The 9,711-nt window shown below is 54.0% G+C and overlaps 1 protein-coding gene across 1 annotated transcript; it reads left to right on the forward strand.

The window, feature by feature from the left end:
* The first annotated feature begins 5,583 nt into the window (after positions 1-5,583).
* On the forward strand, positions 5,584-7,626 carry LOC120846576 (membrane metallo-endopeptidase-like 1). Its single transcript, XM_040218400.1, has one exon. It carries the CDS (start codon positions 5,584-5,586, stop codon positions 7,624-7,626), a length of 2,043 nt encoding a protein of 680 aa, XP_040074334.1.
* The last annotated feature ends 2,085 nt before the right edge of the window (positions 7,627-9,711 follow it).

Raw genomic sequence — 9,711 nt, forward strand, 5'->3', positions numbered from 1 at the left:
CTTGAGACAACTTGCGTAGCATTTGTTTTGTTTCCCGTACCATCCTCTCAATCTGCCCATTGGAGGACGGGTGATAGGGTGCGACTGTAATGTGCCGGATCTGATTCTTGGTTGCAAACTCAGCAAACTCTTCTGACGTGAACGCAGTTCCATTGTCCGACACTAAAACGTCGGGAATGCCAAAGCGAGCAAACATTGCTCGAAGTTCCTTGAGTACTGCTCTGGTCGACATTGATTCCATCAAGGAAACTTCCAACCCCTTGGAATGCGAATCGACGACCAGCAGAAAAACCTTCCCTTTGAAGGGACCGGTAAAGTCAATGTGCAAACGAGACCAAGGGTTCTTCGTGAACTCCCATGGGGGCACCGGTGCCTTGCTGGGGGCTTGTCGAGTTTCTTAACACATTTGGCAGCCAGCTACCTTGCGTTCGACGTGACTGTCGATGCCCGGCCACCACACTGTGCTGCGTGCAAGACCTTTAATCCGCACTACTCCAGGGTGCGTGGTGTGTAGGGTGTCAAGGACTTAAGCCTGTGCGGGACCCGGAATCACAACACGAGATCCCCAGAGCACACAGTTTCTGTAGCTGGACAGTTCGTTCTTCCTGGCCACAAAGGGGCGGAATTCTTCTGGCAGCTTCCCTGAAGGCCAGCCTTGCAAAATCCAGCGGTGCACACGCGACAGAACCGGGTCAATCCGTGTTAATGCTGCGATCTTGGTAGAATCTAGAGGAACCTCCGGCGCTGCCTCCAGCAGCAAGATGTCTCCCAACGGTGGCTCATGCTCATTCTTGACAAGAAGCGGAAGACTACTGAAAACGTCGGCATGTGGCAGCTTGTAGCCAGGTACGTACTATCGGGGAAAAATGAAATGCGAACAGAGGAGCGCGTGGCTCGTAGTACAGGCTGCGCCGCCTGGAAGTGAGCCTAGGAGCGAGGGTGCGTGGCCTACTCCGACGTGTTTACGCCCCTCCCTCTGCGCTCCCCAAGCTTCAGCAGTGCGCCACTAAGTGCGCTGAAAGCTATCACCGCCATCTTTGCTGGCTCAGCGCGTGCGGTGCAAAGAAGCTCGCCGCACTCTCCGAGCAGGCAAAGATAGCGGTGACAGCTTTCAGCGCACTGAGAGGCGCACTGCCGAAGCTGGGGGAGCGCCAATCGAGGGGCGTGAACACATCGAAGTAGGCCCCGCACCCTCGCCCCTAGGTTCACTTCCAGGCGGCGCAGCCTGTACCGGGAGCCACGCGTTCCTCTGTTCGCATTTCATTTTTCCCCGATAGTACAACAGTTTGTAGTTGTATGCAGAAAGTTGCAGACTCACGCGCAACATCCGACGTGACAACACGGCAGGAACAGGCTTGGCCTCGTGCAAGAGGCCCAGCAACGGCTTATGGTCTGTCAAGAGTTGAAACTTCCGACCAAAAACGTACTGGTGGAATTTCCGAACACCAAATAACAAAGCCAGAGCCTCCCGGTCTATCTGCGCATAGTTACGTTCTGCTTTTGACAAAGTTCTCGAGGCAAAGGCCACTGGTCTTTCAACGCCGTCTTCTCCCACTTGGCTCAGTACAGCACCCAGCCCGCACGGAGACGCGTCACAGGCCAGCCTTATGGGACGTGACACATCATAGTGTGCTAAGACGGCTGATGATTCCAGCAGGCTCTTGGCACTCTGGTACACCTTTGCTTCAGTCTTTGTCCAAATCCATGCCTTGTCCTTGTCCACTGCAGGAGGCGGTAAAGTGGCTCCAACACATGTGAAGCTCCCTTCAGGAAACGGCCATAGAAATTTAAGGCTCCCAAGAACGACTGTAGCTCCTTCTTGTTCACTGGTTCCGGAGCTTGCTTGATCGCTTCAACTTTTTCACCCAAAGGGCTTACTCCGTCCTTGTTGATACGGTACCCCAGGTACGTCACTTCCTTGTCCCTGAATGCACACTTGTCAGCATTCAGATGAAGCCCATCGTCTTGGATACGCTGCAGCACCTTACGCAACCGTTCGTCGTGCTCGGCGACTGTTCTTCCACCAATGAGGATGTCATCCAAGAAACACTGAACTCCCTCGAGTCCGTTTAGTACTCCTTCCATGTAACGTTGGAAGATGGCTACTGCCACTGCCACACCAAACTGCAATCGCGTCACCTTGAACAGGCCCTTGTGTGTTGTCACGGTCTGCAGCATGGCGGTGTCCTCGTCGACACAGAGCTGTTGGTAGGCTTGATCCAAGTCAAGCCGGGAAAACACCGAGCAACCTCCCAGTCTTGCGAGCAGTTGCTCTGGAGTGGGCAGTGGGTAAGTCTCCCACTTGATGACTGGGTTGAGCGTTCCCTTGTAGTCTCTGCAAATCCTCATCTTTCCATTCTTCTTTAGAATCGGAACAATAGGCGTCGCCCAACGAGAGTGCTTGACCGGAACATAAATCCCTTGCTCCACTAACTTCTCGATGGCCTCGTCCACTTTCGGCAGAAGAGCGAAAGGTACTTGCCGCGACTTGTGGAACTTGGGTGTGGCTTGCTCCTCCACTTCAATCCGCACCAGAGGACCTGTGCTCTTCCCTAACCCAAGCTTGAACACATTTGGGTAGTCCTCCAGCAGAGTTTTGACACTCGTCACCACGTTGCGTACGGCTGGCTGGCCTTCTCCGCTGGAACTCTTGGAAACTGGAGCTCCGTTGAGCTGGTGCAGTCCTTCCAGGGATATGCATAACGGTCGAAACCAGTCTCTCCCCAGGATGCTGATTCCAGATCCTTTTGTGACGAGTAGAGGTAGCTTGCACTCTCTACCGTTGTACTTGACAAGTACTTCCACTTTGTGGGGATTGTGATCCCTCAACATTCTGTTGCGTCAGCGTTTTGGCGCGCCGTGGCGGCCGCGCTGGCGTAGCGAGAGGTGGCGCTGCTTACCACTGTGAGTGGCTCCCTCCTCTCCCCCCTTGGGGAGGTTTCCGCAACGAACCCCCGCACAAAGGAGATCGACGTGTCGCTCCTTCATTGGCCACTTCGCCCCCGCTGTTATCTTAAAACCAGCGGACAGCAGTCTCGCTGGGGTCTTCTTTCTGGGATTCGGCGGCGGCAACAACGGGGAACCTTCCGGCGCACCGGTGGGCGTTTACCCCGTCCTTTGTACATTTGTGAACGACCGTTCGGCCGTGGGCGATCTCCACACCGACGGCGTTCACCAGCTTATAGCCGCTGTGTTGTTGTTATCTTGTTTCATTGTAAATAAACAGTTTATCACCGTTACCAACGTGACTGGTGTCTCATTGCGCTCGACGAGCAGCATGCCACGCGAGTGGGAACCCGCTTCGCGGTAGAGCGTCTCGCCGTGAACGTGGTACTCCCAAAGGCAGTGGCCCCAAGGAGAACCACAACTTCACCCACGATCCGGACAGGCTGCTGTGTGTAGGTTCGCACTCCTCTGGAACACGGTCGAAGTGCCTTCCTCGAGATTCCGAGCTTGCTCAGCATCTTCAGGTTGAAAATGGAACAGACGGATCCAGAGTTCACTTCCATCGATACCTCCTGTCCGTTCACAATGACCGTTGCCACGAAAGCCGGCAGTCCACTGGCGATGTGGTAAAGTCCGTACACTCCTGAGCGTCCCAACTTGCCTGGGCGTTTATTGTCGCTCTTGGCCCTGCTCCTTGCCTGTTCCTTTTGACGGCAGGCTCGAACGATGTGCCCCTTCCGCTTGCAGAAATGACACTCTGCGTTGCGGAATCCACAGCTTGTAGCGTCGTGGTCGCCGTTGCAGCGGAAACACCGCCTTGTTCCTGTCGCTTTTGGCTCTCTTGAGGGTTATTGTTTTCCGCCCGGCTTGGCACCCTTGGGCACTTGATCCATCCGATGTAAATCGGACGCCGCAGGCAACGCTCCTCTGATGTTTTCCGTTTGCCGCGTGGCATACTCGGCAGCGACAGCCTTATCGTACGCTTTCTTGAAGTCCAACGTACTCTCGGCCAGGAGACGCCGTTGCAGCCCTTCGTCCCAAACGCCGCAGACGAGACGATCGCGGAGCATGTCTTCCAGGAAGACGCCGAACTCGCAGTGCTCGGAGAGTCGGCGCAAGTCCGCGACGAATTCCGCGATGTCCTCTCTAGGCTGCTGACTTCGTTTGTGGAATGAGAAACGTTGTACGATTACCGAAGGCCTTGGCGTGAAGTGGCTTGTGAGCTTTGAAACGATGTCCGCGTCTGCCGGCGTCGCCGGCGAACACAGGGAGCGAAGGATAACGTACGTAGCCGGACCGCAGACGCTGCACAGCACTGCTCTCTGCTGCTGCTCCTCGACCACGCCGTTCGCCGCGAAGTAGAACCCCAGGCGTTCCTTGTACGCAGGCCAGGATTCCGGGTGGTCCGGCGAAAGCTCTTCCATGTGGCCCAGTCGACCCATGAAGACGTTCGAAACGCTAAGCTTAGCTTCCGAAGCCATCTCGTTCTGCCCGCTGCCGCCGCCGTTACGCAGCCGCTCGCCCTCGTTGCCTCGTGTGGAGTCTCGCCGCTTGTTTTGCTTCTTCATACGGCCGCCGTCGCTTACCGTTGGTCTGTGACGTCGTCGCCAAATGTTAGGTATGCATAACACTGGTTTATTTACAAGGCCGACTTTGGCCGCGTACAAGAGTCCAAGAGGTAGAAAACGGAATGGCGAACAGTGAGTCCTTCCACGTCTGCCTACTGGAGGATGGCGCTGGTATCGCTCACAGTTGCCCCATCTGCTGCGTACACAACACCTGGGAAGCCATACGATGTTAAAATTTCGAGATTCTAGTTAATCAAGTGCGCGTATGTCACACGTTCAAATGCCTTATTCTCGCTATTTCATTCAGAACGGATATATTAAAACACAAAAAAGCATGCACCAAAATATTGACTGAATGCACTAGGAAGCCCAGCACACGCCCTACTTCAGGGTCACGCATCGAACTTTCAGTGGCTTCACTTGCGCCAGGCTCTGATAGCAGCTATGCGACATCCAGCCTCTTATATACTCTATTTCACCTAATGATGTACCACAGCAAAGGCTACAAGCGCGAGCTCCCTGCTCTGGGGCACGTCTCGGCGGCACAAGCTCTCGTGTGCCAACACTATGAGCTCGCGCTTCTAGCCTTCGCTGCGGTACAGCATAAGGTGAAACGAAGTATAGTAGAGATCAGTGAAATTACTCAAGCTCAAGGAGCGTTCACGAGTGTAGTTCCACGCACTGGGCGTACTGCCTTCTGCAGCAGTGACTTTTCTAAGGTGAAAATCCAAAACAATTGGTACTTCGCACGCGCGTTCATCAACGCCTGAATCTGGTTGTTTGCTTCGAATATTTAGTACTGATAAGGCAAACGCGTGCAGCGCATGTACCTAAGTTTCAAGCATTCTTTTTGACGCTTCGGTAATATGGCAAGCAGTCTAGAAAACGTTTTAGGTAAGTCATTTTTTTTCTCGAAAGCTTGGTATGTCGTTATTGCACAGCGCGCTTCACAATGCAATCGATGGAATTTGGAAGTCACGTGATCAGTAGTCAGTTCTCACGAGACAGCGCCCAAGAACGTCAGATACGGCTACGGCGTTCTCTTGCAAGATCAGCGGTCGCACCGGCTATGATCGCATACCCGCTCAATCTCCTCTTGGCTGGCTTCGTGTTCTTCGGCGTGAGATTGGTCGCGAACGTTCTACTCGACGCGCTGTTCCCGTGGTGCGACCACCCAGCGGAGTGCTTCGACTACGCTTTCGAGCTTGGAAGCACCATGGATGTCAACCGGGAACCTTGCGACAGCCTGTACGACCACACGTGCGCCTTCTGGAAGCTGAACCATCCGGGATTCGAAAACCAGTTCGCACTCGTCGGCAAGAAGGTCAGGGTGCAGCTGTACAGATACCTCGAAGCCGCTTCTCTGGCCCACTCTCCGAGTTCCATAAGAGACAAGACGGTGGCGGCCTTCCGAAAGTGCCAGGAGGTCCTCGCCGGGAGGACAGAACATCTCCACGTCATCGGGGACGTCTTCAAGAGGTTGTCATTTGAGTGGCCCTCGCTGAAGCTGCCGCAAAATTTCGACGCCCTCGACGCCATCGTAGCCCTGTCGCTTGATTACGGTCTCGGGTACGTGTTCACGATCGAACCGATGCCCTACCTGAAGACGGACAGCCGGTACGCACTCGTACTCGGCACGAGAGCGTCTCCTTTCGGAAATTCGGCGCTGAATCCCGCCATCATCAAAAGGTGCATCGAAGTTGCAATGCCGAAAGACTCCGAGATCTCCGCCTCGATGGTAGCGCGCCGCATATTCTCGGGCATCACCCAAATCCTGGTTGTTAAGGTCCTCGCTGAACGCACTCGACGCCTCTTACACCACTACGTAAAATTCGAGCGCATCGGGAACCTAACGTCCCCGACCTTGAACGCCAGCCAATGGCTGACCGCCATCAACAACCACCTGGACGATGACAGGCAGGTGGATCTCGACGAGGACGTTCTGCTGGTGGACGCGTCACTACCCCTTATCCTTAAGGACGCCCTGCGCCAGGAGGCTACAACGGTGGACCTTATGCTGGCCGTCGGTTGGGCCATTGTTGAGAAGCTCTCTTTCGGCACGTCCTATTCCCAGATCGACTGCTCTTTCAGGTCAGACGTCCTGTCGGCGAGCGCGGGCTGTCTCGGCCTCGTCAACGAGCTTTTGCCCTTCCCACTGGCCCGGTTCGTGTTTGACGACATCCAGCCGGCAGGGGCGACCAACGCGACCTCAAAGATGATGTCCAAAATCCGCGAGGCCACTAAGAAGTCCTTCGAGGTAACGTCCTGGATGGACCTTTACACGGCGAAGGGCGCCAGAGAACGCGTCGAGTCCGTTGTAGACGTGGTCAACTTACCTGACCACCTCTCGACGTGGGAGAACCTCGACGTCGCGTACGAGTTTGTGTCACCCTTCAACGGGACGTCCTTCGTCGAGGGCTACCTGGAGACCAGGCGGAACGCCCTCCAGGCCCGCAAGCGGCTTCTGGTCAACGGCACCGGGGTCCCTGTCCGCCGCGAAGCGATCGCGATCTCAATGATCGACACCAACGCTTACTACCTTCCGATGCTGCACCTTATGATCATTCCAGGTGGCATCTTGTTCCCGCCGTTCGTTGTCGAGTCCGCACCGGCCGCCGTCGACTACGGCGGCATCGGTCGTGTCTTGGGACACGAGCTCACGCACGCTTTCGACAGACTCTACAGCCACGTGTCCAGGACGGGCGAGGTCCACGACTGGTACAGCAACAACTCCTGGCGGGCCTTCGAAAACAAGCTGCAGTGCGTCGAAGACAAGGTGTCCAAGGCGACGGGTAGCGAGAGCTGGGCAAAAAGCTCCCTGTCGGAAGCATTCGCCGACAGTGCTGGTGTGGAGAAGGCTTACCTCGTGTACGAGCGGCTTGCCTCCAAGGGTGCGGGCATGCTCGGCTACTCTCCGGAGCAGTTGTTTTTTATCAGCGGCTGCTTGATCTTCTGTGGGAAGGAGAGGGTAGGCGTGAGCGTCACAAGAATCTACACGCCGGTGTACCTGCGCTGCGACCTACCGGCCGCCAACTTGGATCACTTCGCGGAAGCGTTTCACTGTCGCCGGGAGGCTCCGCTGAACCCGAGGAACCGCTGCGATTTCCACTGATTCCACTGGAACGCCGCTTAGACGCTGCTCGTCATACACGAACAGTGAACAATACTGTTGTTCAAGAGTGTACAAGTATTGCCGATGCTTGTGACATTTTATGCTATAGTTTTGCCGAGCTGCTTTGAAGTGTGGAAGTTCTTTAGGACAATGCGACGCCATGTTGTATACTATATTTGAATTTAGGTTTGAAGAAGGGGAAAGGAAAAAAGGCTGATTACATGCCCCCCCCCTTTTTTTTTAAAGTTTTAATTTTTTTTATTACATGCAGAATTCATAAATCAAGTATATTATATACTTGAATAATCAAGTATATTATATACTTGAATACCAATTAAAGCCGTTATGCCACACTGATTAAGAAGCGCTTAACCTTACGTATCAGAAATATTGCGGTCACGACTGTATGTTCGTCGATCATAGGCGCGAAGTCGTAGCCTTGTTAAGTTCTTTGCTTATAGACGATTGCACACTGCAAACGTTTGCAAACGTTCATACTTGTGCCCCAAGCGTGCAAGCACGCTTCTGCATGCACGCGCGGATGGCTTTGGCAGGCCTGAAATTGCCCGTGCTTGCAACGCGAGGAGGAACATGGCGGCCGCCAGATACCCTGTTTGCAATCGCCTATCAGCGGCGAGGTGTTTTGGTGGCGCCTTCCTATGGTTCGCTCTAGTGACGTCATTGCCTTGCGAACAACAAGTTCGATGGTGTTTGCAATGAGCATGGTGGAAGCTTGAAATCATTGAGCTATGAATGAAACACTGCCAACACAGTGAAAACTGAAGTTCTTCCATTAATTTTATTTCTGCCGATGAGAAATCCTTTGCTGACGTCGTAGGCATCATTCGGCCAATCGTGAAAGGCGGACCACAGCGACGCTTTCGACAACCGGGCACGGCAGAAGAAATACATTTAGATGATGACCCTGTCCGCCCTTCCCCCGGAGAGCGAGCGACCAGGGCCCGTTTTCTCGAACACGAACCGTGGTTTAAAGTTAACTATTGTCCCTAGAAGGGGGAATTCCAGGTCACGTGACTAGGAGAGCAGGGGCGCCGAGGGAGATTCAGTACCTAGAAGCAAAATGGCCGCGGCGTCGCTTAATGAAGGCTAATAGTTCTGCTTGGTTCTGCTGAACATTCATTTCGATCTGGCTGTTATATTAATGACTCACCATCAACCTATTAGCACGTCAAGCAAAGCGATTGTTCAGAGGGACTACTAAACTAACCGACGGCAGCATTCCGCGAACGCATCACTCTTCAGCAGTCCGGGATCCAAGACATATGACGGTACATAAGCCTTGCAAGTGTTTTTATGGTGAGTAAAAAAAATGTTTTGCGAACGAGTGTTGGTACATATTTATACTAAGACGTTTAATTTGTTACACTATGCACGCCAACTCGTGAGCAGCGATTACTTTGCGGAGAAAGGGGGTTATCCTCAATAAAGTCTTCGTTCCGGATGTACAGCTGAGACATTGTACACAGTGGCTGGCCTCGTGTTTTGCTTTAGTGCTGTGTCGATCACAGGTGCCACCATCGTGCACGAAGGTGAGCCTTAACCCCAAGAAGAAGAAGGAGGAGGAGAACAAGGAAGAGAACACAGATTTACGGACTCTGGCGACTTGGTGGCTGCGTGGCGACGGTGAGGTACAACAAGAAGCGGTGAGCGAGCGAATGTGGGACCAACGCTGGGAGCAACAACCGGAGCGGTCGGTTTGGGAGGGATTTCATACTTGGGCGCCATCTATCCCCATGCCAGTGAAGCGCTCGGTGCGCTGAACATAATGTGGTCGCCGAGTCGGACGGAGAGTCATCACCTAAATGTGTTTCTTCTACCGTGCAACAAGGCATCTGGCCGCCGCCATGATCCTGCCCGTGTGAGCAAGCACGTGCAAAGAACAAGCCTGCCAAAACCTATTTTCGCGCGCTTGTGGCACGTGCTTGCACGCATCCGGCGCCAGTTGTGGCCGTGGCCCATCTCACAAATGTCTACAGTGCACGGAACAGGCGCATGTATACCTACCTCAATAAAATGGCGTTTGTTAACCTGAGCAGTCGACGCACTTCCCAAAGCCACGCCTCG

Source organism: Ixodes scapularis, unplaced genomic scaffold (assembly GCF_016920785.2).
Source record: "Ixodes scapularis isolate PalLabHiFi unplaced genomic scaffold, ASM1692078v2 PGA_scaffold6__148_contigs__length_123643588, whole genome shotgun sequence".
NCBI classification, from domain to species: Eukaryota; Metazoa; Arthropoda; class Arachnida; order Ixodida; family Ixodidae; genus Ixodes; species Ixodes scapularis.

Excerpts from the sequence above, each read along its gene's own strand:
- LOC120846576 (XM_040218400.1), top strand. The coding sequence starts at position 5,584 with ATGATCGCATACCCGCTCAATCTCCTCTTGGCTGGCTTCGTGTTCTTC.